The 16,051-nt window shown below is 45.6% G+C and overlaps 1 protein-coding gene across 2 annotated transcripts in view; it reads right to left on the bottom strand.

Moving 5' to 3' along the window:
* Positions 1–16,051, bottom strand: part of LOC147683309 (nuclear body protein SP140-like protein) — a 768,218-nt gene that overhangs the window by 134,758 nt on the left and 617,409 nt on the right. For both annotated transcript variants that reach the window (XM_086943760.1, XM_086943761.1), the window contains exon 14: positions 6,168–6,273. In XM_086943760.1, the coding sequence (XP_086799886.1) occupies positions 6,168–6,273 (106 nt within the window). The remainder of the gene's footprint in view (positions 1–6,167; positions 6,274–16,051) is intronic.

Below are 16,051 nucleotides of genomic sequence, written 5' to 3'. Positions count from 1 at the left end.
CGTTACTAGGGTGTGCCGCACTCTTTAAGATGATGTAATTACCCAAATTTCTATATGCCCTCCAGCACACGCCATTCCGTATACCACAGACCTACTTTAAGGCAATTGATGCTGAAGTTCGTGAAGTACTATGGGATCAAAAACCACCCCGCACAGCCACCAATAAATTAGTTAAGGGATGGTACGATGGCGGCATCGCACTCCCACACATACAAGCGTATTACTGGGCTTCACAGCTCATAGACCTTAACCAGTGGACACACTGCCCTTATACTGACCCTGCATGTATAGGACCCAAGTGTGGCTGCGCAGAGTAGGGCTAAGGGAGGATGCAAGGTGCGCGTATTGTAAACTGCAGGAGGCCTCCGTCCTGCACCTGGCTTGGAAATGCCGGATGTGGCGGGGTAGTGGTGGTATGTTTTTGATGTGCTGGATGAAATGCTAAGCAACAGGTTGGAGTGCTCCCCATTGGTTGCCCTACTGGGATATGTGAGAAATGTACCGACAGATAACAGGAAGCTGGCAGCTATGCTCTCATTAGCTAAGAGGTGGTTAGCGATCTGCTGGGGGCATAAACGCAAACCACGCAGAAACGACTGGCTTAGGGATGCGGCATTCTGCCATAACCAACTATCTGAACTCTGGGAAGTAATGCCTGTGCGGTCGTGCCCTTAGAATATATGGGAACCGCTGCACAGTTTCCTCAGAACTTATCCCCTTGAACAAGTGCGGGGCCCTGACACACTTGCATAGGTGGAGCGACGGAAGTGTCTGAAAATATGTGTCAAGGTACCTTCTGCCCCAACATACTATCTCATTGGTGACGGCTAGAGACCCCCCCCTTACCTTGCTTCCTCTCTTTCTCCCTCTTTTTTTTCTTCTTTTCGTTTAACTAGCTGCTGTCCTCTCTCAGAGGACTATTGGACTGATAATTCATCAGAGGGTCAAAGGGACAATGTATGCATTATTGGATTTGCACTGCCATTGCTACAACAAATACGTTCGAGAATGTAAACATGTACTGAGCATGCATCATGTCCCCCCTTGCCATCAACCACTGCGCAGCTTGCTGTTCTTTGTATTGATGAAAAACTGTAAATAAAGGTTCAAAAAAAAAATACTGACCTTGCATTTCAAATGGATCATGACATCCTGGGTGAAGGGGGTTCCCCTATGGCACACAAGAAGCTGGGCGGGCATAACAAACTGACACAGTTTACCCCACTTTGGGAGACTGGGAAACTGGGTAGATTGATTAGTTGTAAAGGATTCCAAAAATGGAATCTTATCGAAATCTCAAGGGTGGGCGATTTCTGGGATAAGGGGAAAGTTGCCCCATTCGAAAAGCTGAAACAATACAACATGGCCACAACGAAAACATTCCGCTACTTACAGATCAGGCATGCACTTATGGCAGTGATCTCTGTGGGGACGACACTCCCAGAAGCATCACCATTGGAGGACAGGCTGCTCACAGAAAGGATGGACCGTAAAGCAATCTCGCTAATTTACCAAAAATGTATAAGAAATGTGGCAGATCCAATGCCAAGTCTCCGTGAGAGATGGCAAAAAGACATGGGGGAACTAGACGACACTGGCTGGCAAAAGCGTCCCGCGGGAGTTGGCAATACTCTCTAGATTGGAGTAGTACAACTCGAGGTGCCCGCAGAACTTACCTACCCAGGGAAACACTTGTTAGAATGGGAAAAGTTAATTCCCCGCTCTTTTTGAGTCAGTGTGGAGGAACAGGCACATTCTACCACATCTTATGGGACTGTCCTGAGACCAGGAACTCCTGGAAGACAATCATGAACACAATCATGCAGGTACGCAGGGCCCCTGTGCGAGCTGAACCCAAAAGATGCCTTCTCAATGTGTGGGAGGCCACAGACCTTAATTGTAAAAATAAAGACTGGGAGACACTAGTCATGATGATTGCAAAGCGCAATGTCGCTAAACATTAGGGAGCGCAGCCTACACCAACATATGCCGAATGGTGCAAAGATATGGATTGGGCCATGGTAGCCGAGAAGGCAGTTTATGTAAATAGGGGTGCCCCAAGAAGTGGGAGCAGCTATGGAGAGGATGGAATTTAAACAGGGGAGGGATATGCATCCTGCCCTGCTGGGGCTTTCGCTGGAGGAGATCTGAAGAACATACCAGGACAAGTTTACAAATAAACCTCAAAAACTGAATATGAACAATATAAGGGATGGACATACTTTTATTACAAATATTTTGTTGCATTATTGCCAATATTGTTTGAACTATATTAATAACTTGTGCTGCTATCAATAAAAATAGTTTAAAAAAGAAAAAGAAAGAGTCATTGGAGATTGAACGGCATTGTCGCAATGTGGGTGTTCCTTCATTCTTACATACAATAGTCCACCTTTCAACAATTGAGAATTTAGAGACTTTCTCAGTCATCGTACCGTGAAGCATCAGAGGAGCACACCTCTTTGGTCACAAGCCAATGGCCTTGTTGAATGTTTCATGAGTACTCTTAAGAAAACTGGTGAGCATGGTGTACTAGAAAAGCTCGATCTTAAAACTGTCTTAAATCTGTCTCTTCAAGCTTACGATCGACCCCTCACTCGACCACAGGTAAAAGCCCTGCAGCCTTGATGTTCGGGAGAGCCATGACGACTCAGAAACCTCAACTGTCCAACAGAAGATCAAATACTGAGGAATAAACCAGCATGACTTGGATAGTAAGAGTAAAATGAAGGCCAATGCAAGCCATCATTGACATACAAAAGAAGTTATGTTCTCTAGAGGAGATCAGGTGCTTATTTGTGAGCATAGAAAGGACAAATATAATGCTACTTTCGATGCTAAGCCATTTCATGTTTTGACCAGCAAAGGACACATGGTGACTGCCCAACGTCCTGGGATGTCCATTACGCAAGATTCCTTGCATTTCAGACATGTGGCTCATCGCTCATCAGACACTAATGCCAATGTGGAGACTGGGTCTGAAAGGTGAAGTGAAGACCACCGGATAGCTGTTGCTTCTACATCACCAAACCAGGTCATGGACACTCCTACTGCCTATCCCCAGTTTCTGAAGAAGAGGTCAGGATGTGTGATCAAAGCACCACGAAGATTCATTGAAGAGATAATCTATACTACTATTATAAAGAGAGAACTTGCACCTTTTGGCCAGGTAAACTCGGGAACCACAGCACCAATCTACACACCCGATACATCTATGAAAATGTCAGGGAGTGTAGATGGACATAGGCTATATAAATTTTAAAAAAAAGTAAATTAAAAAAATTACGTTTGTAAAAAAAGTAGTCCCCTGAAAGTAGCGCCGGCTGGGACCTAGCGCTGGCCGCGACGCGACGTGCGTGATGACGACGAAGGAGGAACGGCGGAGCAGTGACGAGCGGCTGTGCAGTGAGGAGCGGCGGCACAGGTAAGGAAAGGGAAAGTGAGACTGTGTGATGCAGGGGGAGGCAAGAAGGAGGCAGCAGTAAATGAAAATGTCGGAGCGCGAGTGAGTCGGGGCGGGAGGGGGGCGCGAGTGAGTCGGGGCGGGAGGGAGCCTGTGCGGGAGGGGGTCGGTGCGGGAGGGGGTCGGTGCGGGAGGGGGTCGGGGCGGGAGCGGGTGTACTGCCCCCAGCCCCTTTCTGCCCCAGGCAACGCTGGGGCGGGCTGCTAGTTGTTTATATATTTGTAAAAAAGAATGACATTTTTTTATTTAACAAAACAAAAGGGGAGATGTAGTGTTGTGTGAGTTTATAATGACGGAACCCTTGTTGCTCCTGATGGACTCAGTAGAACTGTGAGGTAAGCATTAGGGTGGAGTGAGGTGAATGCAGGTTTGCAGTTACACACAGAAGAATAAAGATGTGTTATACTAAGCCCTGTATGTGGTGTAGTAATTGGCAAGTAGCCGGGCTGGGGAGGACGCTACATAAGCAGCATCAAAAGGTATTACAATGCCTTGTGATGGGAAATTTCTAAACAAAATCTTGAGATATTTTATTACCATCAGCAGTATTCAAGGGAAATCTATGCTATTGCAAACTTTAACCTGGGAAGAGGTCAAGCATAAGCCCCACTGTCATACGTTAAGAAAGAAGCAAGAGCCTCATCCTTCCAGGGTTACAGCTCTTGCCTGATATTGGAACCACCACCAGCATCAACAGTGCCAATGACTCTGTCTTTATACCGCTTCCAATCTGCCTCCTCCATTGACCTCTAAATCAAACTGTAACTCTTGCCACCTTATTTGGGCGTGGACTGAGGGGTATTCCAAGTGGCGTAAAGTGGCCTGTGGTTCCTGGTACCTCAGGGCTGGTAAACTTTCAGCCCATCAGGTCTGGGGCACCATGGACAGTGTCCCTTATGGTCACATGTGCATGGAAAACCGAATGGGGGATTCCTCACAGGTCACCACGCACATAGATGGAGTCCTCCAAGGCTGGCAACGGTCACTCACTACACCAGAAGATGGGAAACGTGGCCCATATGGCTGTGCAAATGGATCTCACCGGCTAGGAACATGCTGGCATCTGGAGTTTCCATATGGAAATGCCATTGTTGTTTGCCTTCTCGCCTAGTGGCCCTAAAGGTAGCATCAACTTCATAAAAGAGAGGCCCAAGTTTAAGCCTTGGAAGGAAGGTCATCTTTTTACATTTTTTTTATTCGACAGTATCAAAATTACAGAATACATTAATCATTCTATACATTCATATGACCAAAGAATGCCCCCCAAATGCACATTCCAATCTTGCATTTCTTAGCACCTTTTGCAGCATATAAGCTAAATTCTAAATTCAATAGGTTATACATTTTAGCACGCCACTGCTCGAAAGGGGGAGGCTCAGGCTGAAGCCAATCAGCAGCGATACACAATCGAGCTACGACCATTGCCATAAAAATTAGATAGCGATGTTTAAACATGGGCATCCCTTTTTCTAAGTCCTTGCCAATACTTATTATCATTAAAGCTGGAGTAATTTTGATAGGTATCCCAGTAATCTCTGACAAAAATGTGTATGTCCATCAAATATCTAGACAATTTACTACAGCTATAAAAGTCATGCCTGCATGGCTGTCCGCATTATCCCCCCCACACCGAAAACATTTCCCATCATATCTCTTCCCCCATTTTGACATCCAAGCTGGAGTGTAGTATAAATGAAACACAGTTTTAAAAAATTGAGTTCTCAAATTAGCAGATGATAAAGTTTCCCTAGACATAGTAATAGCTTTTTGTATAGAAATATCATGTTCCCCCAACACATTGGACCATTGAGTATTATGTTTCTCCAGATCGTCTATCCTAAATGATAGAAAAATCTTATATTACACCCCTATTTTCTCCTGATGCTTTATACTTTCAATAAGTTGGTTCGGGGATAACACCATATTAACAACACAGAGCAAAAAATTTCGCTGAGCGCGCTTAACGCTATTTTTAGTAACGCTGGCTATCGCTGGATTGAAAGGGTTAGATAACGCAGTATTATCAACAATTATATCCACAGCGTTAAACAATCCAGCGATAGCGGTAGAATAAGGGGACATCGCCGGAAATCCAGCGATACAAATGCGGCAATCAGGGAATCCTTGTAAATAGGGAGATGTGGATTCAGGCTTAGAATCCACCTCCCTTTATATATATATATAGCTAAGTCTGACAATTTGCAGACGTTAGCTAATGGCAATAACTGCGGTTAGCGCAGCTTTTTTTATCGCTATGGGTTTCCTGTGCCATCTTGTTAATAGGGAGAAGCGCTGTTAGCGATATTTTCTCTGTTGTTTTTTTGAAGAAACGCCTACTTTGCATCTCATTAGAGATGCAAAGCGAAGCGCCGTTACAAAGGCTGCTAACATGCGCTAATGCATGTTAGCTCTGCCTTGTAAATAGGGAAAAACCATTATCTCTGCTTTTTTGGCTTTTAAAGCCAAAAAAGCGGAGATAAGGCCCTTGATGATATGCCTCCAAGTTTTCCCGGACGAGAAAATCCTGAACTTGCAAAAACTTTAAAAAATCAGTTTTAGGCAAATTATATTGCTTAGCCAAATCCAAATAATCATTTTGTATGGTAGCCCCAAACACTTGCATGATTTCTAGCACTTCATGAATTGTAAAGGTGAAAAAGAAAAATTACAGGCTGTTTGACTGACTTTACTTGTGGTTACTTACCAGAATGTTACGGGGAGATATAAGCATGTTAAGAACCTGATTCTCAGAGTTCACAGCAGGCCCTGAGTCCAACTTCACTTGGCAGAAAGTACAGATCCAGGTGTCACTGAAACATAAGGAGTGAGAGGGACAGTTACATAAAATTTTTAGATCTTTGGTAAATGGAAAAGAGAGAATACACCTAGAGTGGCAGAGACATGTGTGAGGGTGGTAAGGATATGGAGTGCCCAAAGGGGCGAAGGGTTGAATTTTCTGCCTTTGGCTGAGAGAATGAGAAATTGAGATCTGAAAAGGACCTACTGACTTTTACTCAGAGCAGGGGAGGCAGTGGTAGTGATAAGGAACAATCATTGCCTTTATCTCTGGTAATGGTGTAACATGGAGATCAGTGGGACTGAGGGCTGAGGGTGAGGTATCAGATAATTTATTAGAAATTAGAAGGTAAATATAGGAGCAGGAGAAAAACTTACTGGATTTAAATGAAGAGGGTTTATGAATGTGGTAGTAGCACTCTACATTTTCTTTTAAGAACTCTATCAGACTGTTGTATAAGTATATATTGTCCTTATGAAGGGCACAAGCATGGAAGAACTATCGGACTTCAACTGACATGTGGGTAATAGCATCGAGAAATAGCTCTCCGTCTTGACCTGCGCAAAAGGAGTGGTAAAGTATGCGAATAGCTCACCTCTTTGCCTTTTGAGGGAATGAGGTGAAAGTGTGGGGTAACAGTTCCCTTTCAAACCTGAGAACAGAGAGTGAGATTTACCCAGATGGGCTTAGATTTACTAAACTGATATGAGTAAATTCTAACACATTTTCATACACTTTGGGCGAAATTCAGGAAAAAAACAGATCAGACAGTCTAGGTATCACACTTGCAACTGCTTATCATTTTTACTGTTTAAATTATTTATATATTTTTGGCTATATCGCTGGGACTTAAAGAGACACAGGACTTTCCACTTTGCATTTTTGTGTTTCTATAATGATTTCTCCTTTTTTTTTCTTGATAAAACTAAATACATTTCAAAGTATTGAAGAAACAGGGCCTGATTCTGAATGATTCTTTTGTGTAGTGGCAGACCTAAAAGAAGACAAATGTATTAGCCAATAGTCCCCAGCATAGTCGTAATCTCTTCTTTTGCATCATTCTATGAGTAACATTTTCTAAAAAAAATGATCATATATGGCTTCCAGCCATGAGACTGTTGGCATAGTGAACGCCTTAGCAGAACTTTGAGGCAGTGTTCCTTAAGTGTCTAAGGTGATATCCCTTATGTATAGTAATAGAAGATTCTTCTCTGGGAGGCCTAAGGAACTGTAAAGCGAAGGGAGATTGTGGAATTAATTCACAGACATGAACTCACTTCTATGCTGTATATGCAGCATCAGCATAGTATTAATGGAGCTACTCCCCAACAGTGACATTTTTTTATTAATTTCTTTATTAGTTTTATACCTCCAAATCAGTAAATCAAGCGAAGTACAATCATACAGCTTGCCCGCCTCTGTCGAGGTCGTTCGTATTTCAGCAACAGTACAAGACAAAGTCTATATCAATTATTACATTTGTGGAAATTCCTCTGTCCTCAATATTCTCAGCGTCATTTCGTGTTTAAACATAGCTCAACAGTAATAAACTCCCCCCTCCTCCCCCCCAACCCCCCTTCCGCCCCCCTCCCCCTACCCTCTCCCTGCTGCTGGGTCTCTATAACTTGAAGTCTAAACAAGATAATCCCTATGCTGGGTCTCCGTGCGTCTCTCCCCCTTGTCCTGGGGCCTCCCCCTGCCCAAAAGACGTCGACCCTGAACTGTCCGGTATAGACTGGGAGGCCTACCCTGCCATCTCCTGAATCATTGCTCCCCACGCCAGTAGGACCACGGGTAGTTTGTCATCCCTCCTGGTGTTCTGCATGTGTCCCTCCTCCGCCAGTGCCCACTCCTGTAGATACGCCCTCCAGAAGTGTGACTCAATGGTTAGAGCGGCAGACCCTGATGCAGAGGTCTGGCCCGGGACCAAGGTTCAATTCCCGCCTCGGCGGGTCTTGGGCTCAATTTCCTCGGACCTGATAATTCTCGCCTCGGTGTCTATTCTAATCATGGGTCCCACTCTGCAACTCTGGGCAATAGCTTGCTTAATCTCGACAACGGCCCCAACAGCGCTGGGATACCTGGCTTCACCTTGGGGGTGCCCAGGAGTGGACATTTCACAGGGAAAAGCCAGGAATGGTTCCACAGTGGTATGCGTTACAGCGCCAGGACACCCCAGTTGGGGTATTAGTGCGCTTTACAAGTACAAATTCTTCTTCTTCTTCTTTTGCTAATAATGGCCCCTGCTGGGATAACCAATGGATCGCAATATGCCGCTTGGCTACAACTAGGACCAACATCAGAAATCGCCTGCTTACTTTTCGCTTAGGATCTTGAGGAATCAAGCCCAGGAGACAGGCAAGCGGTTCTAGGGCTACTGTCAACCCCGTTACCCTGGTCTGATCCTCAAGGACCACCACCCAGTACGTCTGGATCGCTGGGCACCCCCACACCATATGTACAAAACCCGTCTGAGTACTACGAAATCTATGGCAGTGTGGATCCCTGGTGTTATCGATGGCCTGGAGTCTCTTGGGTGAGAGATAAGTCATGTGTATGATATTATACTGGATTTGCTTGAAACGATTACTTACCGACACATTTTGCACACTCTCATATATTTTTTCCCACTCATGTGGTATAATCTCCTGTGGACACACCCGCTGCCATTTATGTTCTATCATTAAGGGGCCTATCTTTTTATCTTCCCTGAGTGCCCTGTAAAAATGAGTCACAAACTTACGTCCCCCTGCCATCGCGATCATGGTCACCAGGGTTCGGGTGTACACCGGAGCCTCCGGAAACGAGGGCCATAGTTGCTGCGCCGTCGCCGCTAATTTTGCGTATTGTAGAAATTGCCCCGGTCCCAGCTCAAAGATGGTCTCTGCCTCCTGATAAGTGATGAATTTATCGTCCGGATAAAGGTCGGACAGCATCAGGCAGCCCCCCTCCTTCCATTTATCTGTTGACATGACCTGGTCTATTTGGGCAAAGGGTGGCATCTGCCAAAAATCCATCTCTGGGTCAAACGGCCTGTCTCGGATTAGTCGCCGTACCAAGGGTTCCATATCGTGGCCACCAGCCGCACCAGTGGAGGACCGTGTTCTCGTCACCCCCCTACCTGCCACAGAAGCGCTCTTAGCTGTCCCTCCCCATATGGACCTGCCAGTAGGGACCTCTCCCAAGAGGGGTCCGTGTCTAACTAGGCGATAGCGTGTTGCAATTGTGACGCAAAATAGTAGAGTTCTAAATCCGGGATCTCTGAACCCCCTTTGCCCCATCTACGTTACAGAATCTCTAAACTCACCCTACACCGCTTCCCATTCGATAGTAATAGGACCAGCAGGGCATCCAGTTCCCTGAATACCCAGTGTGGAAGTTCATAGAATGAACCTTGCATTGTGTGTAGACAGCGAGGCAGGACCACCATTTTTATTAAGGCAATCTTCACCATTAGGGAAAGTTTAAGTGTGTTCCAGAAGGCGATACTCCCCTGCAGAGCCCGGATTATCCTCCCCATGTTATGCTGGTAAAATACTGTTGCGTCCCTTCCAATCCATATCCCCAAATAGCAAAGCCTGTCTTCTACCCATGGACGCCCCATCTCTGGGCGTTGGATCCCCTCCCAGTCATTCCCTGATCCAACCGAGTAAAGCTGTGATTTTGTTTTGTTAATAGAAAGCCCAGAGGCGGCCGTAAACTGTGACAGTGCAGCCATCAGAGTCGGCAATGACTGTGTCGGCCGATTCAAGTAGATCAACGTGTCATCGGCGTACATTGATACGGCATGCTCTATATTCCCAAACCGTATGCCCTGTCCCTCAAGTACCCAGCGAAGATGACAAGCCAGCGGCTCCATTGCCAGGGCAAAGAGCAAGGGGGAGAGCAGGCACCCTTGCCATGTTCCCCCTCGTTATGGGTATTATGTCTGATACGTAGCGTCCCACGCGAACCCTGGCCACTGGTTGAGCATAGAGCAGTTTTATCCAGTTTACAAACCCTTCCCCTAATCCCATTTTTAAAAGTACCTGCCAGAGATAGGCCCACCTGAACGAGTTGAATGCTTGTTCGAAATGGAGGAACACTAAGGTGTTCTTCTGGGCTCGTCCCTCCAATGATTGCATAACGCGGGCAAGGCGGCGAATATTCCGCAGCGTATTTCTGCCCGGTATAAACCCAGACTGGTCATCATGGACCAGCTGCCGGAAATAGGGGAGGAGCCTACATGCCAGCACCTGGCTGATAATTTTAAGATCCACATTCAGCATTGAAATGGGCCCATAAGAGCCAGGAAGGAGGGGATCTTTATCTGGCTTGGGGATCATCACAATCAACGCTTCCCGCATGGAGTCTGGGAGCATACCTCGGTCTTGGGCTTCCACAGTATTTTCGAGGAGTTTCGGGATTAGGACCCCCGTACTCCTTATAAAGTTTGGCGGCTATACCGTCCATCCCGGGGGACTTCGCTGTCTTCAGGTGGGCGATCGCTGCCCGTATTTCCTCCCCCCTAAGGGGGTGAGGTAATATAAATTTTATGGTCATGTTGTGTTCCCTAGCGAGTACCCCACCGACTCCATGTACGAGTTAAAAGTGCATGTAACTTCCCTCCTGTACCAGCTATGAAGACGCAAATACATTTGCGTCCAACGTTAACTTGTCCTCTTTCAGACCCACCATGAATGGGTTTGATGGTCCGTTCCTAAGTATGCTATGCCAACGTCTTTTTGAAGTGTACTCCTACGTTTTTCAGCCTGGCTGAAAGTAGGCCCTGAATCTCTGCCACCGAGCCTCTTTTCTGGCTTCTGACTGCGAGGGCCTCTGCCCGAGCAGCCCCCGTACCCGTGAACTCTGACTTACTTCTAGCGCGGCCCTCCGTGCTCAGCTCAGCCTGCTGCCTGCCAAGATTGACTATAACCTTCGAGTTATCTGTTTTCCTCCCCGAAGATACATTCCGGCCTGCTAGCTTCAGTAAACATCCTTCCTCAGCTACAGGGCTAAAGGGCCGACCTGTCTTTATGCAAGTAATTCATAGCCTCTGTTGCCATGCTTCCATGGAAGGCCCCATGCCCCCACGCTTCTCATACAGACACTCAGGCGCTTATACACGCACTCACAGCAAGTATAGAACAGCTTCTGCTCTAGAGACCTTTCTGCCCAGATAGCTTAGTTCCTAAACATCAGATATCAGATATGATAGAAGCACAAGTTGATCTGACATGCCAGACTTCTGTCTCTTTCCGTCAGTGTAAATGTCAAGTCCCCTGCACCCCGTCTATCACACGTCATGCAGCTGCGCGCGCATCCAAGCTTCCGATTTCCGCTGACATTGCAACATTCTGTTAGCACCACCCCTTGGTGCCACCCACTTGCGTCACCTATCAGTGACGTTTCTAGCACACACGCCTAGTTACGCCTAGTTTACGCCTCTTGATGATGTACTAGCACCACGTGTATACTGTTATCTTGTCTTCTCTCAGCTGTTACGCCTCTTACATTGAACATTATGATGAAAATCAAGTATATAAGCTATGTATTGTCAATAAACGTTGGCGCGCTCATCTATCCCTTCTGACATCCTGTGTGGTGGTCAGAACATGATATCCTGATTCCTTTATGAGGAATAAAACCCTTAGAAACTCTTACACCACGGACTCTGTTTTCCTTCTTTCCGATTGAGTTATTATTGATTAAGTACTTACCTGCATAGAAATTAAGAGAGTAAATTAATTATTTACATCATTTTGGCGCCCGAATAGGGACCCCTCCCCCACCTCACGCGCCGGAAGGTGCGTTGCAATCCGTGTCCCCTGCCATCAGTTAGACGGACAACACGTGTACTGGCAGGATTTCCTGCATCCCCCTCTGACACACGGAGGTGACGAAGACTGCGATCAGTGCCCAGACGAGGCGGTGAGGAGTGCGGAGGATCCCGACCAGAGCCCAGCCGAAGGAAGCAAGGTCCGAGGTGTGAAGAGGCCCACCAGTTTTCCGAAGTTTTCCGAAGTTTTCCGAAGTTTTCCGAAGTTCCGAGTCGAGTCCAGTCGAGTTTCCGAGGCCTTCTGTTTTCCGTGCTTCCCGGTGAGTACCATTGCTGGGTCGTATCTAGACGGGTTTGGGTACGCAAGTCCGGTCTGCACTGTTTTTAGGCAGTGTATCTGTACTGTTTAGCAGTATATAAAGTATTCCGAATTTCTGCACTGTTACAGCAGTGTATCTGTATCGTTGAGCGGTACATTTAGAGTAGGGGGAAGTTAGCTATGTCTTTAAATGTTTCATGTGATTAATGTCGTGGTATGAATGTGATTGTTTTTGTGCATTATTGTGTTTTTGTATAAATAGTTACAGTTGACATTAAGTATCAAGGATCAAGCATTCCAGTATCAAGTAGGCACAATGCCGTTTTTCAACAAATTAAAGCAGATAGGAACTAGGAAAGGGATGTTAGAGGAAGAAATTCCAATCCCCCCTAGGGACACTCCAGGTAATTTCATGTATAATAAGCATGGCATAGACGCCATCTTGTATCTAGAGTTATGGACAGATTATACCAAGCACCTAGAGGAAAGATACCGATGGCCAGTTAACGGAACATGGGATGCCGAGTGCATCATAAAGGTAGAAGAAATATTACGGAAAAAGAAAGCTAGACAATCTCAGAAAGACGCCATAGAATTTTGGCGTAAGGAATCACGTAAGCGTGCTGATAGAGCACTCCGTAGAGAAGACAGGCTTAAAGAATCAGAAAAGGCCCAAGAAAACGAATTAGTTACTGAGGGAATTCGAGTAAAAGTAGAACAAATAGATCGTATCCTAAATGGCAAAGTGAACAACATGTATCTTTTGGCCGATGGTACCCCTGACGCCATTTCAGAAATACCGAAAAATTTGCCGTCACCATTAGTTCCAACTAAGGTAATGCATAAGACTACTAAAGACATATTCCTAAATTCATATCTCGAAGATGTAGCGCCAGCTTACACCAATCTGCCTGTTCGTGCCCTGCCTACTGACAGGGCCGGGGGTGGTACTGCCCCCCAAGATCACTCTCAGCCGACACCGAAAAAGACTAGTCCCGTTCCGCCAGCTCCGCCACTTCCCTCACCTAAAACTGATCTGCCGAAACCACTTCAATCAGATCCTACTAAAAGACAAATTCAGATACTGACTACACACAGAGATAATGCCCAAGTTTCCGCTTCAGGAGGTGCGACCGCGGGTCTCCAGACCCCGCCACCGACTCACAGATTAAATCTCAGAGGTATGCAGAGTCCTTTTACGCACAGATCCCCCCGTTCTTCTAATTCATCCCGTCTTGATGCACTAAAAGAAAATATGTCAGTTTGTAGATATGATCCAGAACCTGGACAGGACGACTTAATGGTATTAGCGTCTTTACGGTTAAGATCTGCTACTGATAGTTTGTTATGTTATGCAGGAATGAAGGAGCACCTAGATAGAATATATGAGTTCGTTCAAACGGGAAAGGACCCCGACAGTATTAAGGATGCCCTGGAGAAACAGAAAGTTACCATGCAAGCACTGATACTACGATTTTTCATAAATTGTCTAATAAGAGAACGAGACAGGCCCGGAACAGAGCAGAGTGAATTGGATGCATTGAACAAGTGGGGTCAAAATATAGCCGATGGAAAACATGACAGACAAAATTGCATAGAGGCCATGTATAAAAAGATTAAGAAAGTAGTGATAGCAGTACACGAGAAAGAGAAAGAAAAGGCTCCCTCCGAGGAGGTAGAAGAATCTGAAGAACTAGAACCGACTACAAGCACTATAGCATATGTAGGTAAGGGAACTTATCTTAGGAAGGGTATCCGTCCAGAAAGCAAGAGAGTTTTCTTCTCTGCCTTAACGAATCCGAATTCTGCTGAACATCAGTTCCAGGAAACTGATAAACGGCTTCGAGATCGAGTTGGGTACCATGTACTCAATTCTATGGATGAACAAGAATTAGCCCGATCAGCGGTATCATGGGCCGAAAATGCAAACATATATAATGATGACACCGTAGCACAGACATTTCTGAACCTCTCCCCCGACGAACAGAAATTAGCAGGTATATATATGATTCAGCACCTTCTCATTAAGTACAGAAAACATTATTCCGATCCAGGTCCCTTACATGAGACACTAGAAGCACTACTGATGGATAGATGGAGAGGCCTAAGCACTAAATTAGTTCAAATAATTCTAGAACAACGACGCAGATATGACACCTTTGTAAGTCCTGAATATGTTCCCGCCCCACCTCCAGAAAGGAAAATGTACCATATGCAGTGCGGGGGTGGTATTGAAAGTCAGAACCCCTTACGGGAAGTGCACCCTGTTATGGGTGAGGATAAAATTTTGAAACGCGTGTATGTACACACGCCTCTAACTAAATTAGAACTGTTAGAAATGAAGAAATTAGTACCGTGCCATGACAAAGACCCTGCAGGTTTTCATAGAGAGCTCAAAGACATGTTACTGATGGGGGACTACACATATGATGATATCATGAAAATGTTGAAAGTATTATTGCCTACGGGTATATTCGAGAAATTAAAGGAAAAGGACTGGGAGGTGGGAGACGCAAAGATTGCCTGGGCAGAAATAGAGGATGAAGAAAAGAAACGGGTTCCAGGGTTAGGCCTTGGGGACAAAACTAAAGCATTACCAGGTTTAATAGTACAGGTCCTGCCCAGATTATTGACAACTAGAAAGGAGGATTGGGATGCAATCTCGTCCTGTAAACAGAAACATGATGAAGATACTAGCGACTTTTATTCAAGATTCGAGAAATGTTTTATTATCAATAGTGGCCTCCAGCCAAGTAGCGAGTCGTACCCACATCTTTTTGTATCAAAGTTAGTCGAGAATTCCCTACCGTTAGTTAAAAATAGAGTGTATAAAGTCGAGAGTACATGGCAAGCAAATACGCCATCCCAGATGTTACAAATGTTACAATATCACCAGAATAGAATTAGGGAAGAACAAGATCAGGAACAGAAGCGCATGAAAGACACGAAAATGAAAATGTTAGTAGCCCAGACGGTCCCATCCGACAGTCACAGGAAAGGTACGACCCAGACAAGTCACGCTGCAGCTCCTGTTAAAGGGACATGCAATTATTGCAAGCAGCCAGGTCACTACGTACACGAATGTGCAGTTCTGAAACATAACATAGCGACAGGTAAAACTAAAGAGAGACCGCATCCGCCTAGACAAGACCATAACCAGCATCAGTCTACACAGAATACACAGCCCATGCATGCATCCGCACAGACAGCACAGACCGTAGCAGTACCACAGCCACAGCCCATTGCTGCAACTCAGCAAGTCTCACAACAGATGTATCAGTATGCCCAGTCTGCTTACCCCGAATATTCCCGATATACATGAAACAGCCTAGAGAGGGAAGGTGGCTTGCCTCTTATCGAGATTCCTGTAGATCAAGAAGGTCCTTATGTACACAGTCAAGTATTGGGGAAAGATAGAAAGTTTTTAATTGACACAGGGGCAAGTCGCACTACAATAAGTCATGACGAAGTTCCAGGGGCACCCCTCTCAGGCTCACAAAATGTTTCCCTTGGTTTTTCAGGACAACCTATTGTAAATGAAGTCTCAGAACCAGTTCCCCTGGCTGTGGGTCCGTTATCACGCGTTACAGACCTGTTACTAACAAAATCATGTCCGGAAAATCTATTAGGAATTAAAACACTGAAGGCTCTAGGGGCTATAATATGCTGCTCCCCGGAGGGGGTTAGACTCTTTCTGCGGGATTTCAAGGGTCA

The sequence above is a fragment of the Lissotriton vulgaris genome, chromosome 11 (genome assembly GCF_964263255.1).
Source record: "Lissotriton vulgaris chromosome 11, aLisVul1.2, whole genome shotgun sequence".
Classification (NCBI taxonomy): Eukaryota; Metazoa; Chordata; class Amphibia; order Caudata; family Salamandridae; genus Lissotriton; species Lissotriton vulgaris.
The sequence above is the reverse complement of the archived record's forward strand: the minus strand, read 5'-3'. Positions and strand labels throughout refer to the sequence as shown.